This window comes from Elgaria multicarinata, chromosome 16, assembly GCF_023053635.1.
Source record: "Elgaria multicarinata webbii isolate HBS135686 ecotype San Diego chromosome 16, rElgMul1.1.pri, whole genome shotgun sequence".
Taxonomy (NCBI): Eukaryota; Metazoa; Chordata; class Lepidosauria; order Squamata; family Anguidae; genus Elgaria; species Elgaria multicarinata.
The window spans coordinates 26,069,287-26,094,798 of NC_086186.1; the positions used below are offsets into that span (position 1 = coordinate 26,069,287).

At 47.3% G+C, this 25,512-nt stretch overlaps 1 protein-coding gene and 1 non-coding gene across 3 annotated transcripts in view; one reads left to right on the top strand and one right to left on the bottom strand.

Moving 5' to 3' along the window:
• MCTP2 (multiple C2 and transmembrane domain containing 2) overlaps nt 1-25,512 on the bottom strand; it is a 177,013-nt gene that overhangs the window by 45,340 nt on the left and 106,161 nt on the right. For both annotated transcript variants that reach the window (XM_063142442.1, XM_063142443.1), the window contains one exon: nt 23,818-23,937. In XM_063142442.1, the coding sequence (XP_062998512.1) occupies nt 23,818-23,937 (120 nt within the window). The remainder of the gene's footprint in view (nt 1-23,817; nt 23,938-25,512) is intronic.
• On the top strand, nt 12,715-12,786 carry TRNAA-UGC (transfer RNA alanine (anticodon UGC)). The gene has a single exon. It is a non-coding gene; the product is annotated as a tRNA-Ala (tRNA).

Here is a 25,512-nt window from a genome sequence, read left to right on the forward strand (position 1 = left end):
ACAAGTATTACTTGGAAGCAAATCCTCTCCAAGGCGGCGGGGAGTTACTTCTGAGTAAGCCTCTTGGTATTGTGGTGTTAAGCACATTTCAGCTGTTGCTGTATTGATATTTTTGAGAACTGGAGGGAGGAAGGGGAGGAACGCCTCCTTGAAAAGCTGAGGCTGTTGATCCGATGGTCTACCCAGTAAGATTGCCCGGAGCTGCAGATTGGGGCCCTCCCCCCTTCGGAGCTGCTGCCCTCCTCTCCCCATCAGCCCTGCAGGTACTGTAATGTTTGGGAGAAAGAGGGAGAAGCTGCATGTTTGCGTGCCTTCTCTCATCATCGCTGCCCCACCGCCCACCCCAGTCTGGTCTCCAGCAAGAGAAAAGAAAGGGGGAAGAGGGGAGAACTGCAATGCCCCCCCCCCCAGGACCTCCTGGCTAAGGAGGGTTCATTCAGCAGCACCTTTTTCAGAATGCATGCAAAAACAATTCCTATCTGTCCTTGCTTATTTTAGGGTGTCTATCCCCCTTTTTTCAAGCCATTCTTTTGGTAAACATTGGATGTGTGCATCTTGTGTCACTTTAAAACAGAGCTGCAGCACAATCCTATGTATGTCTACTCAGAAGTAAGCCCCTCTGAGATCAATCAAACTTACTCTGAGGTAAATGTTCACCGGATGCAGCCTGAAAATGAAGAGAGGATGAAGAAAGGACAGGAGAAAAAGAATTGTAGAAATAGAATTGCAAGGTAACTGTGGGATATTTAACCATATTAAGTACATCCCACACTGGGATATTTAACCATATTTAAAGACAATAAGTACAGCAAAATTAGTGCCCCTCTACTTCAGTCCCAATCAAATAATTACAACAGTGAACCAGCCAGGTCTTCCATAGGAAAACTCTGTACATATGTAATAGTCTTATAGACCCCTTTATGTCTTAAAATGCATTGCTTCAGTTCAAATGGCAGATATATCTTCCACACTGACAGCTGCTACATTCCTGATACTAGACCAATAGTATATATATGATTCAACACATGTGAGGAGTTTCACATTTTAAACTCATTTAAGGTGCAAGCCTGTGCATATTAGAATGTAAGCCTATGCGGCAGGGTCTTGCTATTTACTGTCTTACTCTGTACAGCGCCATGTGCATTGATGGTGCTATATAAGTAGATAATGATGATACCAGGTGATAGTTATTTTTAAATTTTAATTAAAAAAATATTACCCTTTCCTATAACAAAATGGTACTTACTCCTAAGTAAGTGAGTCCCACTGAAGAAGGAAATCTTATTTGATTCCTGTATTCCTGTTAGTGTGACATGATAAGTTAAAGGCACAATTTTATGCATGTTTAGACAGAAAAAAGTCCTTCAACTCCTAGAATCCCCTAGCTGGCATGGCTGGCTGTGGTATGCTGAGAATTGTAGGACTTCTTTTCTTTCTAAATATGCACAGGCTTGCACCTTAAATGAGTTTAAAATGTGAAACTCCTCACATGTGTTGAATCATATATATACTATTGGTCTAGTATCAGGAATGTAGCAGCTGTCAGTGTGGAAGATATATCTGCCATTTGAACTGAAGCAACGCATTTTAAGACATAAAGGGGTCTATAAGACTATTACATATGGTTTCTAAAATTGCTTAACACCATTGTAAGCTACTACCTGATTATGCAGAGAGAGATGCCCAGGCAATTACTATACTTTGCCATTATAGGCAGCGTGACTCCTGGCAAGGGGAGGAGTGGGTAGACTGGCTGTTGACATGTTCAGTGGAGTGCCATAGGCCTTCTTTACTTGTTGCTTCTTCCAAGCTGCCCAGGCCCCTTATCTGGGTCAAGGGGGCAGAAGTGGCACTGCAGCAAAAAGGGATATGAGCACCAATGTTTGGACTGGGGCAAAATAATACAGTATGTGGGTATGTGGTGTGGTTTGGCTTGAATTGCTTGTGTCTGGATTTCCTTTCTGGAGTGTACTTGCTGGTTACATGACCCACAAGGCCAGGTTGTGGTATAGTCCTCTTCTTCTTTTGTGTTCAAAAGCCGTAAAGTATCCTGTGAGATCTGGAAGACTCACAACTTTATTATGGCATAATAAGCTATTGTCCACTGGCCTCAAGTGCCAAAATGACTTTACTGGCTTTGCACTGTGAGTTTGGGGGTGGGGTGGGGGGTCATGTCATTTGCTATTCCACTTTGGGCAGCAAAATATCTTGGGCCAGCCCTGGCAAGAGCTGGCTATAATTTAGATACTGAACAACATACATTGGGTTTCCTAGGTGTACAGGGCCCAGGTGTCTCAAGCAGGATCTACACTACTGTTTTCATAGAATCATAGAATAATAGAGTTGGAAGAGGTCTATAAGGCCATCAAGTCCAACCCCCCACTCAATGCAGGAATCCAGCTTAAAGCATCTCTGACAGGTGGTTGTCTAGCTGCTTCTTGAATGCCTCTCGTGTGGGAGAGCCCACAACCTTCCTAGGTAACTGGTTCTACTGTCATACTCTAACAGTCAGGAAGTTTTTCCTGATGTCCAGCCGGAATCTGACTTCCTGTAACTTGAGCCCATTATTCCGTGTCCTGCACTCTGGGATGATCGAGAAGAGATCCTGGCCCTCCTGTGTGTGTCAATCTTTCAAGTATTTGAGGAATGTTATCATGTCTCCCCTCAGGCTTCTCCTCAAGGCTAAACATTACCTCTGTTTCCTCTCCCATCCGGGACACTCCTACCTCTCCTGTCTGCACCCTCTCTCCCTCTTCTACCCCCACACATAGGGGCATTTCTCTCTCTTCTTTCCCCAGGGCTCCCCCTACGCCAATCCTCTACTTCTGCCCTTATTTTATTTAGAGTATTTTTATTTAGAGTATTTTTATCCCGCACCTCAGCCTAAAAGGTTGAGCGGCTTACAATTGATCAGTAAAGAAGACTGATGTGCCCTTGTGACGGTTTCCCATCCTCTCTTTTCTCCTTCATCTCCTGTCTTCTGCCAATAGCCCCTTCGCGGCCTTCCAGAGATGTCCCTACTTCCAGATCTCCTACACTCCCACAAGTTCTCCAAATCTTGCCAGCCAGCCCTCTCTTATGCTAGGCTCGCAGCCACCCCTCGTCCTCACTATATTCACCCCAGAAGTCTCTCTCCTGGACCTCATTCCAAATTCTTTGCTCAGCAGCACACAGGGCAATCTTTTAAAATCATTATTAGGGCATTTTATGTATGGTGTATTCTATGTATGGTGCTGGAACTTAAGATGACACTCGTTAATGTGATAGAATCTGTTTTAAATGTGAATCTGTTTTAGAAAGTTTGGATTAGGTCATTATCTGATTAAATTTAAAGATGGTGAAAATTGACTGTGTCTTTATATATGCCTGGTTATCACTACAGCAAAAAAATAGTATTCAGAGTCTCCATTTTAAAATGTGTATTTTTAAAGTACAGATTACTTGTTAATTAAAAAATACAGTTTACTTCAGTTTTCATTTATTTTGTTTGTTTGATGAATGAAAAAAAGTCCTTTATTACTGTATATTTAATCAATGTTTACCTTAAAAAAAATCCCTGGCTGAACCCCCTAATGAAATGTGCTGCGCACGCCTATGTAGGCTGGGTGTGGGCGGAGAAGGAACACAGGGCTACCATCTGCCCTGCAGAGAAGCCAGTTTCCTCATGGTTTTCCTCTCCCCCAACTCTCATCCAGGAGCCCTTCCATCAGGCTATGACAGAAGGAGAGACAGGAAGCAAAGCCCTTTCGTCAGGCTATGACAGAAGGAGAGACAGGAAGCAGAGCCCTTCCGTCAGGCTATGACAGAAGGAGAGACAGGAAGCGGAGCCCTTCCATCAGGCTATGACAGAAGGAGAGACAGGAAGCAGAGCCCTTTCGTCAGGCTATGACAGAAGGAGAGACAGGAAGCAGAGCCCTTCCGACAGGCTATGACAGAAGGAGAGACAGGAAGCAGAGCCCTTCCATCAGGCTACGACAGAAGGAGAGACAGGAAGCAGAGCCCTTCCATCAGGCTACGACAGAAGGAGAGACAGGAAGCAGAGCCCTTCCATCAGGCTATGACAGAAGGAGAGACAGGAAGCGGAGCCCTTCCGTCAGCCTATGACAGAAGGAGAGACAGGAAGCAGAGCCCTTCCGTCAGCCTATGACAGAAGGAGAGACAGGAAGCGGAGCCCTTTCGTCAGGCTGACAGAAGGAGAGACAGGAAGCGGAGCCCTTCCGTCAGCCTATGACAGAAGGAGAGACAGGAAGCGGAGCCCTTCCGTCAGGCTATGACAGAAGGAGAGACAGGAAGCGGAGCCCTTCCATCAGGCTATGACAGAAGGAGAGACAGGAAGCGGAGCCCTTTCGTCAGGCTATGACAGAAGGAGAGACAGGAAGCAGAGCCCTTCCGTCAGGCTATGACAGAAGGAGAGACAGGAAGCGGAGCCCTTCCATCAGGCTATGACAGAAGGAGAGACAGGAAGCAGAGCCCTTTCGTCAGGCTATGACAGAAGGAGAGACAGGAAGCAGAGCCCTTCCGACAGGCTATGACAGAAGGAGAGACAGGAAGCAGAGCCCTTCCGTCAGGCTATGACAGAAGGAGAGACAGGAAGCAGAGCCCTTCCATCAGGCTACGACAGAAGGAGAGACAGGAAGCAGAGCCCTTCCATCAGGCTATGACAGAAGGAGAGACAGGAAGCGGAGCCCTTCCGTCAGCCTATGACAGAAGGAGAGACAGGAAGCAGAGCCCTTCCGTCAGCCTATGACAGAAGGAGAGACAGGAAGCGGAGCCCTTTCGTCAGGCTGACAGAAGGAGAGACAGGAAGCGGAGCCCTTCCGTCAGCCTATGACAGAAGGAGAGACAGGAAGCGGAGCCCTTCCGTCAGCCTATGACAGAGAGAGAGACAGGAAACGGAGCCCTTTCGTCAGGCTATGACAGAAGGAGAGACAGGAAGCGGAGCCCTTCCGTCAGGCTATGACAGAAGGAGAGACAGGAAACGGAGCCCTAACGTCAGGCTATGACAGAAGGAGAGACAGGAAGCAGAGCCCTTCCGTCAGGCTATGACAGAAGGAGAGACAGGAAGCAGAGCCCTTCCGTCAGCCTATGACAGAAGGAGAGACAGGAAGCGGAGCCCTTCCGTCAGGCTATGACAGAAGGAGAGACAGGAAGCGGAGCCCTTCCGTCAGCCTATGACAGAAGGAGAGACAGGAAGCGGAGCCCTTCCGTCAGGCTATGACAGAAGGAGAGACAGGAAGCGGAGCCCTTCCATCAGGCTATGACAGAAGGAGAGACAGGAAGCGGAGCCCTTTCGTCAGGCTATGACAGAAGGAGAGACAGGAAGCAGAGCCCTTCCGTCAGGCTATGACAGAAGGAGAGACAGGAAGCAGAGCCCTTCCGTCAGGCTATGACAGATGGAGAGACAGGAAGCGGAGCCCTTTCGTCAGGCTATGACAGAAGGAGAGACAGGAAGCGGAGCCCTTTTGTCAGGCTATGACAGAAGGAGAGACAGGAAGCAGAGCCCTTCCGTCAGGCTATGACAGATGGAGAGACAGGAAGCGGAGCCCTTTCGTCAGGCTACGACAGAAGGAGAGACAGGAAGCGGAGCCCTTCCGTCAGGCTACGACAGAAGGAGAGACAGGAAGCGGAGCCCTTCCGTCAGGCTATGACAGAAGGAGAGACAGGAAGCAGAGCCCTTACATCAGGCTATGACAGAAGGAGAGACAGGAAGCAGAGCCCTTTCGTCAGGCTATGACAGAAGGAGAGACAGGAAGCGGAGCCCTTCCGTCAGGCTATGACAGAAGGAGAGACAGGAAGCAGAGCCCTTCCGTCAGGCTACGACAGAAGGAGAGACAGGAAGCGGAGCCCTTCCGTCAGGCTACGACAGAAGGAGAGACAGGAAGCGGAGCCCTTCCGTCAGGCTATGACAGAAGGAGAGACAGGAAGCAGAGCCCTTACATCAGGCTATGACAGAAGGAGAGACAGGAAGCAGAGCCCTTTCGTCAGGCTATGACAGAAGGAGAGACAGGAAGCGGAGCCCTTCCGTCAGGCTATGACAGAAGGAGAGACAGGAAGCGGAGCCCTTCCGTCAGGCTATGACAGAAGGAGAGACAGGAAGCGGAGGCCTTCCGTCAGCCTATGACAGAAGGAGAGACAGGAAGCAGAGCCCTTCCGTCAGGCTATGACAGAAGGAGAGACAGGAAGCGGAGCCCTTCCATCAGGCTATGACAGAAGGAGAGACAGGAAGCAGAGCCCTTCCGTCAGGCTACGACAGAAGGAGAGACAGGAAGCGGAGCCCTTCCGTCAGGCTACGACAGAAGGAGAGACAGGAAGCGGAGCCCTTCCGTCAGGCTATGACAGAAGGAGAGACAGGAAGCAGAGCCCTTACATCAGGCTATGACAGAAGGAGAGACAGGAAGCAGAGCCCTTTCGTCAGGCTATGACAGAAGGAGAGACAGGAAGCGGAGCCCTTCCGTCAGGCTATGACAGAAGGAGAGACAGGAAGCGGAGCCCTTTCGTCAGGCTATGACAGAAGGAGAGACAGGAAGCGGAGGCCTTCCGTCAGCCTATGACAGAAGGAGAGACAGGAAGCGGAGCCCTTCCGTCAGCCTATGACAGAGAGAGAGACAGGAAGCGGAGCCCTTCCATCAGGCTATGACAGAAGGAGAGACAGGAAGCGGAGCCCTTCCATCAGGCTATGACAGAAGGAGAGACAGGAAGCAGAGCCCTTCCGTCAGGCTACGACAGAAGGAGAGACAGGAAGCGGAGCCCTTCCGTCAGGCTACGACAGAAGGAGAGACAGGAAGCGGAGCCCTTCCGTCAGGCTATGACAGAAGGAGAGACAGGAAGCAGAGCCCTTACATCAGGCTATGACAGAAGGAGAGACAGGAAGCAGAGCCCTTTCGTCAGGCTATGACAGAAGGAGAGACAGGAAGCGGAGCCCTTCCGTCAGGCTATGACAGAAGGAGAGACAGGAAGCGGAGCCCTTTCGTCAGGCTATGACAGAAGGAGAGACAGGAAGCGGAGGCCTTCCGTCAGCCTATGACAGAAGGAGAGACAGGAAGCGGAGCCCTTCCGTCAGCCTATGACAGAGAGAGAGACAGGAAGCGGAGCCCTTCCGTCAGGCTATGATAGAAGGAGAGACAGGAAGCGGAGCCCTTCCGTCAGGCTATGACAGAAGGAGAGACAGGAAGCGGAGCCCTTCCGTCAGGCTATGACAGAAGGAGAGACAGGAAGCAGAGCCCTTACATCAGGCTATGACAGACGGAGAGACAGGAAGCGGAGCCCTTCCGTCAGGCTATGACAGAAGGAGAGACAGGAAGCGGAGCCCTTCCGTCAGGCTATGATAGAAGGAGAGACAGGAAGCGGAGCCCTTCCGTCAGGCTATGACAGAAGGAGAGACAGGAAGTGGAGCCCTTCCGTCAGGCTATGACAGAAGGAGAGACAGGAAGCAGAGCCCTTACATCAGGCTATGACAGACGGAGAGACAGGAAGCGGAGCCCTTCCGTCAGGCTATGACAGAAGGAGAGACAGGAAGCGGAGCCCTTCCGTCAGGCTATGACAGAGAGAGAGACAGGAAACGGAGCCCTTCCGTCAGGCTATGACAGAAGGAGAGACAGGAAGCGGAGCCCTTCCGTCAGGCTATGACAGAGAGAGAGACAGGAAACGGAGCCCTTCCGTCAGGCTATGACAGAAGGAGAGACAGGAAGCGGAGCCCTTCCGTCAGGCTATGACAGAAGGAGAGACAGGAAGCGGAGCCCTTCCGTCAGGCTATGACAGAAGGAGAGACAGGAAGCGGAGGCCTTCCGTCAGCCTATGACAGAAGGAGAGACAGGAAGCGGAGCCCTTCCGTCAGGCTATGACAGAAGGAGAGACAGGAAGCGGAGCCCTTACATCAGGCTATGACAGAGAGAGAGACAGGAAGCACAGCCCTTCCGTCAGACTATAACAAAAGGAGAGACTGGAAGCAAAGTCCTTCCATCAGGCTATGACAGAGAGAGAGACAGGAAACAGAGTCCTTCCATCAGATTATGACAGAAGGAGAGACAGGAAGCGGAGCCCTTCCATCAGTTCAAGCTGAGGCACAACAGCAATGTTTGGCTCTTTCTGGCAGTAGCGGCCCAACTCCTTTTGCTGCCTGAGGCAAAGGACAATATGGTGCCCCTTCCCATTGTATTGGACTGGCAGATGGATCGGTCTTCAACACTGATAATGGGGCAGTATTCTTCACTACCTCTGAAGGCTGCCAGCTAACTTAGGGGGCGCAGAGCTGGCTGCACGGCCCACAGCTCCCTCCTCCAACAACTTGCTGCCACCCCCAGCCATTGCCACCTGAGGAAACTTCTTCATTCGGTCTAATGGTAGGGCCAGCCTTGCCTTTTTATAACCACCAGCGGTGATGCAGCTCTAATGGTGTAATGCTGCTGGATGCTACAAACAACATCCAGCTGCATCACATCATTACATCTGCATCAACACTGGTAGATATAAGAACTGCATAACCTTGCAAATTGGTGGCTGAGTTTCTGTGTTTTCCTCTTCCCTCTCCACCACTTTTTCCTTTTGCACCATGCGTTTTTAAGATTGCAAACCACAGGGAAGGGACTGTGCTGTTTGACTGAACTCTGAGCCACTCTGGGAGCATTTCTATCTGAAGAGGAGGGTTAAAAAGGCTCTAAATAAATACAATACTTTTCCTTTTCCCAAACCGTGTAGCTCAATCCAACAACGATGAGATATTTGTGAACAAAATCTGTGTTGCTAAAGGGAGGGGGGGAGGTGTCACATTCCTGCTTGTGGGATTGAGCGATGTTTATTATTTCCCACCCAACACACTATGGGTTGTTGGGTAAGCTTTGATATCCACCAAGATAGTTTGCTCTTTTCTTTAAAATTAGAGGTATCCATCAGAGAAAGGGGGAGAGAGACAGAGAGAAAGGAAGAGAGGGTAAGGATGGTTTCTCAGCGCAATGCAAATTCTGGAAGCGGGACATTACGGAGAGCATAAGATGGTTGACAAAATAATTCAACTGTGTGCGTCCTTCACATTCCCATGGAATGTCTAGGTATTGCTCAGCACGTGACATCATCACAAAGTGACCTTCGCCATCCATACTCCACTTCAGTGATGGGCAGACCTGCCCTGTCAGAAATCGTCATTGGCTCTCCATGTTACAAATCCATCCTTATAAGCAGTTCTTGAGCACGCATGTCACCAAAGTGCATCTTGGGAAGGACCTTTATTTTCCAAACCCGTCATGTATTATCATGTATCCCTTCTCTAACTGGGCTGTTTTCATGTGTGCGTTTATTCAACTCCAGTGACATGGAACACAACCGCAAGTGAGAAAGAGATGTTGAACAAGGGGTGAATACTCATCAACCAAAAAATATTTCTTTAAATGTGACCGGCTGCCGCACAGTTTCAAACAGATTGGTTTGGGCAAGGAGTAAATAAAGGGATTGACGTAAAATCCTTCCATGCACATGTGCGTTGCAATCCCTTTAGAGATTAAAAGGTTACAGAAAACACACACACACACTTGAGAACATGTGCAGAATGTAGAAATTTGAATGCTTAGTCATGCAGAGTGCACAGGCACCGAAAACATAAACTAACTCATAATCAATCTTGGTTTGAATTACGAAAAGTATTAAAGTTCATTGAATCAAGGCCTGGGCTCATTACACATTTGGGAAACCATGCAAATTGGCCACCAGTGGTGAGGGTGAGGCAAATCACAGCATGGTGGCACATCACGCAATGAGCCATCCAACATGTTATGGAGGAGAGGAGAAAGAGATACAGGTTTGCCATTTCAATCGCTGGCATCATATTCGGACAGACCTGATCTTACACAGAGACTGCTGAATTTTCCTCCGACTTTCAGATGTTTCATGCTATCCCTAGCTTTATTCCCGTTAAAAACTTTCCTAGGCTTTGTACATCCATTCAGGTTAGGAAACACTGTTCCCTGGCCAGGATCTTGTCTCGATCATCCCAGAGTGCAGGACACGGAATAATGGGCTCAAGTTACAGGAAGCCAGATTCCGGCTGGACATCAGGAAAAACTTCCTGACTGTTAGAGCAGTACGACAATGGAACCAGTTACCTAGGGAGGTCTTTGGCTCTCCCACACTAGAGGCCTTCAAGAGGCCATCTGTCAGGAATGCTTTAGGGTGGATTCCTGCACTGACCGGGGGGGTTGGACTTGATGACCTTATAGGCCCCTTCCAACTCTACTATTCTATGATTCTAACACTGAGCATCATCACATGAGTGTTTTACAGCACACTCATTACTGGCCACTCATGGATGTTTGCTGGTCCTTTTGATGACGCTGTCCACCTCTCGCACATCTTCCGCTCATTCTTGCGTCAAAAAACAACACAGAGAAAATCATTTATTTATGTTTTACTATAAGGAGACCTGCTGCCATTTCCTGCTGTGTGCAGAAGCAGTGCAATAAAAATCACCCCCTGAACAGGCCACGTGGTCGTTGCTTGGTTCCTCTTTCTTCCCTGTGTGAAGGAAGAGGAAGCCGCTTGTCCCTTTTGTGGTTCAGAAACAAGAGGCAAAGTGATGGGTGGCAATAGAATTCCCACCCACCCCGGCTGATAAGGCTCTCTTACACACACACCAGAGAGAAAGCAGATATAGGTATATGCAAGCTGTTGAGCATCAGAGAACATTTCCAATATCTCAGTGGTTACAGTGCTGGTCTGAGACTCAGGAGATCTGGGTTCTAGACGCCATTTGGAGGAGAAACTCACTGGGTGATACCTGTGCTGGAACTGCCAGACTTGACTCAGCGATTCCCCAGCCATAGAAAGGGGGGGGTCTGGCTCGGCCAGCCCAGACACACGCCCTTTCACTGCAGCTTTTAACCCTTTGGAAGTCTAGGTTCTCAAGGAACGAAACCACACAGGAGATAGGGACCAAACACTTTTATTCTTCACACAAACACACTTCCTTAAGGTTCCACACATTAAGATGACACATAAGAGGTTTTGGGGAAAAACACGGACAAAGGAATGACACACTCCAGACAGCAGGGACTATATACCTCCCCCTCCCCCTTTATACACTCAAACCAATTGGATTCACACTCACTCCCCGCTAACCACCCACCAGCCATAAATCCGGCAAGGTCCCTTGCCCCAGTACCCAAACCTAAACTAAAACAAACAAACACTTAGCACTGCGACTCAACCTCTGTTGCTCACTTCGACTCGGCTATCCGCCACTCAAACTAACTCCTTTCCTCAACGGTTACATGGGGCTTCCACCAGCCAGCCAGCTCAGCCTGGATGCTCTTGCTCACCATGCACACACTGGACTCCTGACATCCACAGGAAAGAGGCTGGACCCTTGGGTGCCCAAGCTTTTATCACTTTATGGGACCCCCTTTGTCACCAGACCCACCCTGACCAATTGAAACCCCCCTAGCAACCCACACCTCACTCAAAGGGAGGGGGGAATGCTCCCAGACATTGCATAGCTGCAACTTGTTACTCTCACCCGGTACCAGCCCGGGGAGGTGTTATCGGATGCCAGGCGCTTCTCGCGAAAACGTGGCCTTGGCATTTTAACTTGCTACTCCCTTTTCGGACACAAAGAAACCCCTCTCCTTCTCCCTGGGACAAAGCAAAGATGTTTTCTTAAAGGGTCCCAGCCCATGACAATACCGAACCAGCCACTGACTTTCAGCCTGACCTACTTCACACAGTTGTGATGAGGATGAAAAGGAGAGAAGGATTATCTAAACTGCCCTGGGGCCCCTGGAGGGAGAAGGCAGGATATAAATGCCATAATGAAAATAAATAATAAAAATGTGTATATGGAAGACTCGTCCATCCTATTGAAGAGAGAACAGAACAGGGAGAGGCCATAGCTCAGTGGTCCAAGGTTCAATCCCTGGCATGTCCAGCTACTGCAGGAGAGGTCATGCTTGAAACCCAGAATGCTGCTGCCGGTCAGCACCCTGGGCTAGATGGACCAAGTAGAAGGTGTCTTCCTATGTTTCTAGAATACACTACCCATTGAGAGATTGGGCATGTGCTCTCTTACAGTACAGGATGGGTAAATACTGCCAGGAGGCAGCTTACTTAGTGCGCAGGGATGGTCCTACCATGGGTGGCCCTAGAATGCAATCGCCTCAGGCGGCAGATGCCAGGAGGCGGCAGCAAGGTGTAGGAGGAGAGTCCTGTGTGCCTTGCAGCCTGCTCTGCAATGCCGTCCAGGTGTCCCATCCAGGCAGCTTTTGTACATGGGATGGGAAGGGGCGCCATCTTGCTTTCCACTTCAGGGAGCAAAATGCCTTGGGGCGGCCCTGTTAGTGCACCACTCCCCTTCCCAACTTGGGGAGAGAGCAGCACGCTAAGTCCTTTCCCTGCCCCATGACCTCCAGCTGAGGCTGCTCTACCCATTGCCTCGGTTGGGGTCACTTTGCTGTGGGCCTAGCCTGGGAAAGCCAAGTCCCTAGGCATCAGGAAGCTTTCACCCAGGGAGCTTCGGCTGTTGGGTGGTATAAAAATGCAAATAATAATAATAATAAGGTCCACAGAGGGCTGGGTGGTAGGTCGTCTAGCACATCTTCCCCAAACCAGTTGCCTACTCGTCTCCTAAGGAAACAGCCAAGGAGAATAAAAGGAATCAGAGTAAGAACAAAAATTGAAACACTCCGCCCTCACCTCCTGCTTTCCTGGCAGTTAGCACCAATGTGCCCCTTGGGAGGGGCTGTGGCTCAGTGGTAGAGCATCTGCTTTGCATGCAGAAGGTCTCAGGTTCGATCCCTGGCATCTCCAGGGAGGGCACGGGAAAGTCCTGCCTGAAACTCTGGGGAGCCGCTGCCAATCCTGGGTTTGATGGACCAATGGTCTCACTCAGTATAAGGCACAATCCTACGTTCCTAGGGTGGGTGGGACGGACTCCGCGTCCAGGTTTTTGCTGATCCGTTGACAACCGTTGACAATCACTGTCTAGCTCCTTCCTATCTCTCCTCTCTCATCTCACACTATCGCCCCGCTCGTGCTCTTCGCTCCTCTGATGCCATGTTTCTCGCCTGCCCAAGGGTCTCCACTTCCCTTGCTCGGCTTCGTCCATTTTCTTCTGCTGCCCCTTACGCCTGGAACGCTCTTCCAGAACACTTGAGAACTACAAACTCAATCACAGCTTTTAAAACACAGCTAAAAACTTTTCTGTTCCCTATAGTTTTTAAATATTGAGTTTGTTCTGACTCTATACTGTTTAGCTTTACCCTACCCGGTGCCTGTTTACACTTCCCTGTGCCTGTTTGCATTCTCTTTCCCTCCTTATTGTTTACTGCAACTTTATTAGATTGTAAGCCTATGCGGCTGGGTCTTGCTATTTACTGTGTAACCTGTACAGCACCATGTACATTGATGGCGCTATATAAATAATAATAATAATAATAATAATAATAATAATAATAATGTCTGCTTCAGTCCCAGCACCCATGGCAATATGGGGAGAATATTACTGGCCTACTTTGTAGGGCTGTTGTAAGGGCTACTGTAGTAATGAGCTACAGGTTTTTGCTGATCCGTTGACAACCATTGACAATCACTGTCTAGCTCCTTCCTATCTCTCCTCTCTCATCTCACACTATCGCCCCGCTCGTGCTCTTCGCTCCTCTGATGCCATGTCTCTCACCTGCCCAAGGGTCTCTACTGCCCTTGCTTGGCTTCATCCATTTTCTTCGGCTGCCCCTTACACCTGGAACGCTCTTCCAGAACATTTGAGAACTACAAGTTCAATCGCAGCTTTTAAAGCTCAGCTAAAAACTTTTCTTTTTCCTAAAGCTTTTAAAACTTGATTTTGTTCTGACTTTTATACTGTTAGTTTTACTCTACCCTGTGCCTGTTTGGTGCATTCTCTTCCCCTCCTTATTGTTTTATTATGATTTTGTTAGAATGTAAGTCTATGTGGCAGGGTCTTGCTATTTTACTGTTTTGCTCTGTACAGCACCATGTACATTGATGGCGCTATATAAATAAATAAATAAATAAATAATAATAATAATAACCCCAAGCAACCCCAGTCAAAGAGGGCTTCAGCGGAGGTGTGTTCACGCAGCTCAAACGGCCTCTCAGCTGAAGTCTGAACATTTTATCACGATTTTCTACAAGTTGTACTGGAGATTGGGGTTGAAGCAACAGATAAGCAAAAAGGACAAAAATAAATAAATAACCTGAAGCAGGAGGAGGGGGGCACGAGTTGGAGCGCAAGTTTGGCAGAAGGAAGAAAAAGGAAGGTGAAGGGAAGAGAATATTTGAAGTCGGTCCTTTTCCCCCCATTCATGATTAGATATCGCCACCTAGAGGAATTTCCCTTTCCTAGAAAATGGCAGAGAAATTCTGGCTGACGCAGACTTCTTCAACAAGTTCTTTCGCAGGGAAGAAAGGGTGGGGAGAACGTTCAGGATTTCCCCGCAAGCATGGAATGAAGTGTTTGTACACCACTTGCCGTCCCCCCCACCCCGAGTCCAAATGGCAATAACGTTAAATAAGCCATCCTCGCCATGTAACAGAATGCAGTCCAAGTGTTCATAGCCCTTCACATAAATCGTAAAATCATGGACTTGGAAGAGATCTTGGAGATCATGTAGTCCAACCCCCTTGCTCAATGCAGGCTCTGAAATGTGGGATGCAGCTACAGCCTCCCCTGACAGATGGCTGTCCTGCCTCTGCTTAAATACCTCCAGCAAAGGCGAACCCACCACCTTTGAAGGAAGTCTGTTCCACTGTCAAACAGGCCTCATCATTAAGAAGTTCAATGTTTTCTTGTCTCGCCTAAATCTGTTACTCTGCTATTTCTGCTGATTGCTTCTAGTACAGCCCTCTGGCACAACAGAGGCCACGTCACGTTCAACGTTTTAATCTCAAAGAAGTCTGCATCAGACAGACTTCCTCTGCCACGTTCTAGGAAAGGGAAATTCTTGTGGGTGGCGAGCCTGCACTGAGCATTGGAACCCGCGATATAGTAGACCTGCAACAAAAAGTTGCAATGTGTTCTCACCTCTAAATAGCATTGCTCCTGTTCAGGGTTCCAGCCTGCCATTCCTTCCAATGGAGAACATTCCACTCTCCCAGGCCATAGCTAGACCTAAGGTTTATCCCAAGATCATCCCGGGTTCATCCCTGCCTGAGCGCTGGATGCCCTGTGTGGCACTTAGATGAACAGGTTTGACCCCAGGACAATCCTGAGATAAACCTTAGGTCTAGCTACGGCCCCAGTTCAGTTTTTCTATCCCAATCAACGTTCAACATTCCATGGCTAATGATCATGCTGTATGTCCTGTTTGGACTGCTTTTGGGGTGGGGGAGGAGGGTTGCCTCCTTGGGATTTGGGGGTTTAAAAGAATTCTTTTTCTTTTTCTTCTGCAAACATCAGGATTCCCCCAAACATCCCAATTTTTGGGCTGGGGCCAGCAGAGTCAAGAACAGAGCAAGCTTTCTGTCCCAGTGCACACATTTATATTCTTCCTTACATAGAATCATAGAATCATAGAATTATAGAATAGCAGAGTTGGAAGGGGCCTACAAGGCCATTGAGTCCAACCCCCTGCTCAATACAGGAATCCACCGTAAAGCATCCCTGACAGATGGTTGTCCAGCTGCCTCTTGAAGGCCTCTAGCGCGGGAGAGCCTACAACCTCCCTAGGTAACTGGTTCCATTGTCGTACTGCTCTAACAGGAAGTTTTTCCTGATGTCCAGCTGGAATCTGGCTTCCTTTAACTTGAGCCCGTTATTCCGTGTCCTGCACTCTGGGAGGATCAAGAAGAGATCCTGGCCCTCCTCTGTGTGACAACCTTTTAAGTATTTGAAGAGTGCTATCATGTCTCCCCTCAATCTTCTCTTCTCCAGGTTAAAGATGTAAGAGGAAGCATCACATTTGTTCACACAGCATGTGGAGCCACATTCAGTGGCTGAGTGCGAGTTGTTGAGCCATGGGTTGTTTCCTGAACTTAAGACATTTTTTTCCCACTGGGTGGCTTGTTAACCACCCTGAACAACCCAACAACAAACCATGGGTTCTCAAGGTGGCTTGTTCAAGAAAACTAAGCCACATGACCTGGTTAGCAAGCCACCCTGCAGAAAATGTCCTGGGTTCAGATGACACGTTAGACCACGGTTCAACGACAACTCACACTCAACCACTGAGTAAGGGTTAGCACGTCGTGCGAATCCAGTCACTTAGGGTTCATCTACATCAATAATAATAATAGTAGTAGTAGTAGTATATGCCACTATGAAAGTGGTATGAAAGCAGTCCAGAAAAGGCAGGAGCCAGATGACTGCTTTATAGTGGTATTGAAGTGCACTGACCACTGCTGGGGCCCATTGACACATGCCATATACCGCTTTCATACCACTTCCATAGTGTTATACCCTGCTTGGTGTAGATGTCTCATGGGCCCCGACAGTTGTCAGTGCACTTCATTAGTGCACTGTCTCTTCTGCCAAGACTCTTGTTCATGCATTGGTTATTTCTCGGTTGGACTACTGCAACCTTCTTCTCACTGGCCTTCCTTCTTCTCACATCAGTCCGTTGGTTTCTGTTCACCACTCTGCTGCTAAGATCATCTTCTTGGCTCGCCGCTCTGACCATGTTACTCCACTTCTGAAATCTCTTCATTGGCTTCCAATTCACTTCAGAATCCAATATAAACTTCTCCTGTTGACCTACAAAGCTTTTCACTGTCTAGCTCCTTCCTATCTTTCCTCTCTCATCTCACACTATTCCCCGCTCGTGCTCTTCGCTCCTCTGATGCCATGTTTCTCGCCTGCCCAAGGGTCTCTACTTTCCTTGCTCGGCTTCGTCCATTTTCTTCTGCTGCCCTGGAACACTCTTCCAGAACATTTGAGAACTACAAGTTCAACCGCAGCTTTTAAAGCTCAGCTAAAAACTTTTCTTTTTCCTAAAGCTTTTAAAACTTGATTTTGTTCTGACTTTATACTGTTAGTTTTACCCTACCCAGTGCCCGTTTACCCTACCCTGTGCCTGTTTGCATTCTCTTCCCCTCCTTATTGTTTTATTATGATTTTATTAGAATGTAAGCCTATGCGGCAGGGTCTTGCTATTTACTGTTTTACTCTGTACAGCACCATGTACATTGATGGTGCTATATAAATAAATAATAATAGTAATAATAATAATAACAATTACCACTATAAAGCAGTCGTGAAGATCCTGCAGTGCACTTCAATACCACTATAAAGCAGTCGTGTGGCTCCTGCCTTTTATATACCACTTTCATGCCGCTTTCATCGTGGAATATCCTGCTTGGTGTAGATGAGCCCTTAGGCTCTCCTCCAGTCCAGAAATTGGTGGCCTGCCTCCCCCCCCCCCCCGACACAGCTATCTTGCTGGAAAGGGAGTTGCAGTGTGTCTCTGTATGCAGAGCACAAAGAGAGATTGTACTCCCTGCAGGACCGGGCAATACATAAGCTGTCCACCTCAACACACAAACCCAAATACACACACCATAAAGACTAGGCATATTACCTAGTCCTAAATAAAGAGATGCAGCACATAAAAGCTGAGGCCAATCACCAGTAAAAACAACTGGGGATTCAGGAAGTATCAAAGAGCTAAGACACGCTACTGAGCCACAGAGGTGGGTAACTGGTCCACCAAAGAGGGTTTCTCTCCCCAGAAAATATCAGATCAGGCAGCTGAAATTATTACCGCATTTCTCTTGTAACTGTCACCTGCGGTGGGTATAATTACAGGTTACTGCCGCCAGCACGCCCACCTCATATGGCAGTAAAAAGGGCCTGCCGCTTGCCAAGCCTAGGCATACAATGGGGGAGACGCACCATCTGACGAGAGTCCAAAAAAGAGAGCAGCCGGGGAGACCAATAAAAATGACAGCTGAGAAACGAAATGATAAAGCTCTGGAGCTGCAGGAATGAGACACGCACGCACACAGACACGCGCGCGGGAGAGAGAGAGAGTGGGGGGAGAGCAAGTTAGCTGGAAACGCAACGCCTGAGCACGGTTCTCCAACGGGTCAAGGCGATGCGAAACGTTCCAATTGTTTTCCTATCTCCCGGGTTCAGCTTTTTCAGCGCTTCCTTCCTTCCTTCCTTCAATAAAATGCTTGCACACAACTTATTAGCGAGCCAACCGGATGAAACATAAGCGAGGCGTAAAGGCATGGCAGTTGAGGACACAATCATTATTCAAAATGGCATAAAGGTTGGATTGATAAAGGCACTTTCTTTTTGAAGAAGAAGAAGAAGAAGAAGAAGAAGAAGAAGAAGAAGAAGAAGAAGAAGAAGAGTTCTTCTACCAGAGCATCACAACTCCGCCAGGCAAAAGTAATTCGTGCTGTGCCAAATATTTACTTTAATTTTCGGCAATTCACAGGGAGTGGTGAAACAATGAGGGGTGACAGAATGAGGGAGAAGGGGTGGCAGGAAGAGAAAAAAGGGGGAAGGGGTGGCAGGAAGAGACAGAAGGAAAGGGGTGGCAGGAAGAGAGAGAAGGGGTGGCAGAATAAGAGAGGAGAGGAAGGGGTGGCAGGGAGAGAGAGAAGGGGGAAGGGGTGGCAGGAAGAGAGAAGGGAAGGGGTGGCAGGAAGAGAGAGAAGGGGTGGCAGAATAAGAGAAAAGAGGAAGGGGTGGCAGAATGAGAGAGAAGGGGAAAGGGATGGCAGGAAGAGAGAGAAGGGGTGGCAGAATGAGAGAGAAGGGGAAGGGGTGGCAGGAAGAGACAGAAGGAAAGGGGTGGCAGGAAGAGAGAGAAGGGGGAAGGGGTGGCAGGAAGAGACAGAAGGGAAGATGTGGCAGGAAGAGAGAGAAGGGGTGGCAGAATAAGAGAGAAGAGGAAGGGGTGGAAGGAAGAGAGAGAAGGGGAAGGGGTGACAGAATGAGGGAGAAGGGGTGGCAGGAAGAGAGAGAAGGGGTGGCAGGAAGAGACAGAAGGGAAGGGGTGGCAGGAAGAGAGAGAAGGGGGAAGGGGTGGCAGGAAGAGAGAGAAGGGGAAGGGGTGACAGGAAGAGACAGAAGGGAAGGGGTGGCAGAATGAGAGAGAAGGGGGAAGGGGTGGCAGGAAGAGAGGGAGAGGGGAAAGGGGATGGCAGAAAGGGAGAAAAAGGGAAAGGGGTGGCAAAGAGAGGGGGAAAGGGGCAGAGGGAGGGAAAGGGGGTGGCAGAAAGAGAGAGAAGGTGTAGCCCTGACTACTTTCAGCTCTCGCCCTGCCCACCAGTGGCTTCTGCCATTGTCGCTGCCATCACACAACCCCTGCTGCAGGTCTTCGAATGAGAAAGACCCATTTCATCAGGCGCCTCAAATCCTGCTCGGATCCGTCTCATGTTCAGCCTTACCGGCCTGTGCTTTCCCAATGATGGAAGAAAGCAGAAAAACAAAACAAAAAAACACCAGTCAAATAAGTCCTTTTAATTTCCCTCAGATTACAGTAATTGCATTAAGAAAACTGTAATTTCATTAAATGACATAATTACCATTAATACTCAGCAATCTGTCAATAGAAGGGGTAATTATTCTGGAGAAAAATCATAAGCAAAATGTGCATTGAGGCATAGTCCCTCACAACAGCCATTCAGCACTTAAAATTAACCTCAAAACTGTTTTTAAAATATGTATTATCCAGGGGTAGCAATTAGCTCCAAGAGGAAGGCATAACTTTCAGGATGGGAATCTGCAGAGTGCGTTTTCAGCAGGAGTTCAAAAGAAGACCCAAAGACGTGTTCCTAAACTCCAGCGGAGTTTGCTTCAAGGTGGTAGCTGGGGGAATGTTGACTGAGGACTGGTATTAAAACTTTTGGATTTTCGTTTTTAAGAAACTGTTGGAGAGTGTCCCTAAAGTAGCCTTCAAGTTCTCAGCAAAAGCTTTCACTATGTGAAACTTAAGAAAATTATTTATTTATTTATTCATTTAGAATATTTATATACCGCTCCCCATTGAAAAATTTCGGAGCGGTGTACAAGGTAAAATGAAAATAAAAACAGAATAAAAACAGTTAAAACAAAATTTAAAAGACGCAATAACAGAAATCCAAGGCTGCATGTTAAAGAAAGGCTTCTTGGAATAAAGATGTTTTCAGGAGGCGCCGAAAGGAGTACAAGGTTGGAGCCTGCCTGACCTCCAGAGGCAGGGAGTTCCACAGGAGGGGGGCCACCACGCTGAAGGCTCTTCCCCTGGTGGATTCCAATCGGAGGATGGATCTAGGTGGAACCACCAGGAGCAGGCCCTCGGATGACCTCAGTGACCGGGCAGGTTGGTAAGGGAGAAGGCGCTCTCTCAGGTATCCTGGTCCCAAGTTGTTTAGGGCTTTTTACACAAGTACAAGAACCTTCAACCTGGCCCGGTAGCGAATAGGCAGCCAGTGCAGCTCCCTCAGCAGAGGAGTTACATGCTGGAAAGGAGCAGCTCCAAACAACAGCCGAGCTGCAGCATTCTGCACTAGCTCCAGCTTCCGGAGCAGCTTCAAGGGCAGCCCCACATAGAGCGCGTTGCAGTAATCCAATCTTGAGGTTACCAATGCCTGTACCACCGTATAAGAAATAGCTTGATACTGAGTCAAACCATTGGATCAATCGAGCTCTGTATTGTCGACACTGACTGGCAGCAGCTCTCCAGGTTTTAAAGCAGGATACCTTCCTGGGGCAAGATGGATGGGTGATATTCTGGAGGCGACAGACTTGACCTTGGGGGAGCTGGGGGTGGCGACAGTCGACAGAAAGCTCTGGCGTGGGCTGGTCCATGAAGTCACGAAGAGTCAGAAGCGACTGAACGAATAAACCACAACACCTTCCTGGCCCTACCTGGAGAAGCTGGGTTCAAACCTAGGACCTTCTGCATTCAAAGCAGGTGCTTCTACCACTAAGCTAGATTGTGTGGAGGAAAGGAGGCTATGGATTCAAAATGACATTTAAAAAAACAAAACGGAAAGGAAATTTGGCAGGTAGTTCTTGCTGACCAGTCTTTTTCTGATTATTATTATTTCAGCCAGGTTGGGCTGAAAGTGGCAGAATCCCCGGAGATAATAGGAATCAGGGTGGAATTGTTTTCTGCGCAGCGCTGACAAATGGCACACCCAGAGCTGTTAGGGTGTAACGGCGCTGTTAATTTACAAGAAAAGAAAAAGAGGGGAAACAGATTTTGCTGAAATGCAAGAGATAGAATGGAAAAGGTCTGCATGAACTCATCCTGGCAAATCCAGAATTATTCTTAGCTAGCAAATCTCTTTGCATTTTATCCACCCAATAAGGGCAGGGCAGAATTTGGAACTGGAGACAAAACTGAAGCAAGGCAAACAAGTAGCTCTCAATGAGTACTGTGCTGAATTGTTCTCCAATTCTGATTTTCAGTTTGTTACAAATGCTTGGAGGAAGCGCAGAAATATTCCCTAGAAACCCCTTAATTCAGATAATACTCACCAACCCCCTGGTTTGCACATAACAACAACCCAGAGAACAGCTTGAGTATGGGTTGCTATTGAATCATGAGTTGTCACTGAATTATGGGTTGTTGTTACATACGAACCCTGTGCTATGGTTTAACTTTTGTAAACTGCCCAGAGAGCTTCGGTTATGGGGTGGTATATAAAATAAATAAACAAATAAATAAAACTTCTGTTTGTTAACTACAAACAAGCCAGAGTTCACAACCCAACGGCAAACCACAGGTTCTCTTCCCTTATGTATGGATGCTTCTATACCAATCTGTTTCTTACAATTACTGAAGTTTCTCTTCCAGTTTAGCCATGGTGTAGTTGATCCAAACCCAGCAGAGATCACATGAGATTATGTCATGACACAATGGAGCTAATCAAATTTGCCACATGAGGGCAAGCAAAGGCCTAGTTTCCACTGAGGTGGTCAACCTGCACTTTGGTTGTACAAGTTCAGAAGGGAGGCAGAGGTTCACATGACTAAAGGCTTTGCCATACCCTGCAAAAACTAAATAAAAATTCCTTGAACACAGAAAACTAGCCCAGCAGGGACAGCGTTAGACAAAAACACTTTTCCAGGCTGACATGCTAGTTCTCTGTATGCGAGGATTCTTTTCTTATTATCATTATTTGCCAAACACATTTTTAAAAATCCATCAAGTACCTCAGTCTTGGCCTTAAACCTCTCCTTTTCATCTAATATCTGAATTTGCAATGAATCAGACAAATGTTCTGTCTAACAAAACACTATCTACAAAGTTTGACACCAACCATGGCGTTAAGCACTCTACACAATGTAGATTGGGAAGATAGATTTCAAACAACTGGGCCAAATTTTGCATCAAGCAAAGTGGAATCCTGTTACCTACAGTACTAATTATGCAAATTAAGCAAAGTTACCTATTTCTGCCTGATTCGCATAACTTATTCTAGTAGCCGTTGGGAGGGGCCAGATGTTGGGAGGGGCCAGAAGTTTCCCAGCCAACGGAAACATTACTGAGTCTTCTCCCTGCATTCAGACATTGCCACACAACTAAAAACCTGCCTTGGCAGTCGTAAGGACTAGAAATTTGTGCATTTTTAAAAGACCACCAGGAAACTTAATTCTGCACCTAATGCCACATGCTGCAGCACGATTTCTATGCTTATATCGCATGTGCTACCCTGGTTATTCAAACGAGAAGCAAGAGTTGTGGCACTCTCATATTTGCTCCCTTAGAGGTGAGGAGGGAGGCTCGGACGAATGGCCAAACTTGCTTTGAAGATGTGCCTCCCTTCTTCATTTTGGTTTTATTTCTTCCTCCCCCGCCTCTAAAAAAAAAAAGACTACTTCAACAGAAGATGGAACAACTCTACACTAGTAGCAGAGTAGTTCTAAGAAACTTAACCCAACCACTATCACACATGGATCATGCACATGATGTATCCCCAAAACAAGAGGGCCAGAACTTTTCTTAAACCAAAGAAGAGACTGAGTTAATTTCTAACCATTCCTTCTGGAAATGGATCATTACAAAGAAACTGTTTGTAAATGGAAGCTGGTAATATATCATGAATGAATTGCTTATCCAGAGCAATTCCATACAGCATCGTCGAAGCCACAACAACAAAGAACTCCAAAGGACTTCAATGTATCTACAGTATATTTATATCTGTATATGACCAAACATGTCCTGTAACAAAACATCACCATGCAGCTTCACCTCCTAGAAGGAACACTCATGGTCAAGGTTCCAACCAGACACTAAGGTGTAAGAAGCTCAAGGAAAAGAATCCAATGTTTGTCACTAGTCCTGGTTTTGGTACAAATCCTGTCGGCCCTCATCACCTGAGTTTGCTTTTAGAGGGAGTGATACGTCATTCCCAACATTCGGCAGGGATACATAGTTGCTCAATAATGCTGTTCGCTTGCTTGTTTATTGGTTCTTTATTGCTTTTATGTGCCGTGTTTTGAGTTGTATTTTTTTTTTAATGTTGATTATAATTGTGGTATTGCTCGATTGATTTTTAATTATGCAAGCTGCCTTGGGTGGTTCCATTTTGGAACTGGAAAAGCAGGATATAAAAGGACTAATCAAATTAAAAAGGACACGGCTACACAGATGAAAATTGGCTCAGTCCTCAGCGGTGCCCATTGATATTCTACGGGACAAAATAATAAGGCTGAGATCTGGGCAACAGCTGAAAGGGTGCAAAATTGTGCCTTGTCAACATCTGGCCCTCCGCCCAGACGCAGAGAGACAGAGGTGCAATATGCAGACTTTCCTTCCAGATACACACACACGCTGCCCATCACAACAGGGCAAGCGGGGGAGGCATTTCACTAGCTATCTAAACCACAAAAGCCACTGACGAAAACACATTTAATTCTGCGTGAAGAAATCCACTCACCACAAATGCTATCACACTCCTTACAGGAGACTCCCAGAGAAAACAGCTCCGGAGAAACTGTATCGCGTTCCATATTGCCATGGTGATTTTTTTCACACGATCAACGTTCTTTGATAAGATCTGGTGAACATTAGGTGGGAAGGAAGAACAGATTAAAAACAAGGAAGAGTTTAAAAGGGGGGGGAGCTTAAAATTCCCAACATGTTTTAGGAACAGAGGCAGGTTAGGCAACAAAAATAGATCAAATACATCAATAAATAAAGCAGGTCTAGCGTATTTGTCTGTTCTGTCTGCATATGCAAATGCCCTCCTTTAATTAACTATGTCTGCTTTGGACCATGTTCAGAATACATCAGGAGTTCTTCCTGCTCCCTCTTGGTCATTCTGGACATGCTGAAACAAGAACAGTATTTAGATGTTACTTGTTGTCAATAAAAGTATTCAACTGATAAAAGAATTTGTATATGGCTTGATCTAGCAATCTGGCGTTGCAAATCCTAACACTGATCAGGACAGCCTTCCTAAATCACTGCTGATGCAGGATCCATCATTCAGTAATGAACATACATAGAATCATAGAATAAGAATTGGAAGGGGCCTATTAGGCCATCGCGTCCAACCCCCTGCTCAGTGCAGGAATCCACCCTAAAGCATCCCTGACAGATGGCTGTCCAGCTGCCTTTTGAAGGCCTCTAAGGTGGGTGAGCCAATGACCTAGGGAGGTCATGGGTTGCATTGTCATACTGCTCTAACAGATAGGAAGTTTTCCCTAATATCAAGCAGGAATCTGGCTTCCTGTAACTTGAGCCCATTAGTCCATGTTCTGTACTCAGGGATGACCGAGAAGAGATCCTGGTCCTCCTCTGTGTGACAACCTTTCTAGTCCTTGAAGAGTGATATCATGTCTCCCCTCAATCTTCTCTTCTCAAGGCTAAAGATGTCCAGTAATTTCAGTCTCTGCTCATAGGGCTTTGTTTCTAGACCCCTGATCATCCTTGTTGCCCTCCTCTGAACCCTCCCATCTTGTCTGCATCCTTCTTGAAGTGTGGTGCCCAGAACTGGATGCAGTACTCAAGATTAGGTCTAACCAGTGCCGAACAAAGGGGAAGTAGTACCTTGTGCAATTTGGAAGCTATACTTGTATTAATGCAGCCCAAAATAGCATTTGCTTTTTCTGCAGCCATATCACACTGTTGGCTCATATTCAGCTTGTGATCTATAACAATCCCAAGATCCTTTTTGCTTGCAGTATTGCTGAGCCAAGTATCCCCCCGTCTTGTAACTGTGCATTTGCTTTCTTTTTCCTAGGTGTAGAACTTCGCATTTATCCCTCTGCCCAGACAACACCTAGCATTGCTCCTTTAAGGCCTGCACTCCATGATGATCTAACAACACTGCATGAACATTTGAGGATGAACAGAGGAAAAGCTGAAGCTGAGAGAGATCCAATGAGGTACCCACAGCATTCGGCATCTATGGGCTGCAAGCATCCACTTTCAGAACACCCACATGTTATTTACTGTTTTATTTGCAGAGTGGCATTTATGTGGCTGGCACTTTACAAAGAATGAGAGGGCAGTCCCCTGAACCAAAGGGCCTTCCAATCATATATATATATATTTGGGTTGCAGTTAAACCTCAAAAAAACCAAGATTATGGCAACCAGCTTGATTGATAACTGGCAAATAGAGGGAG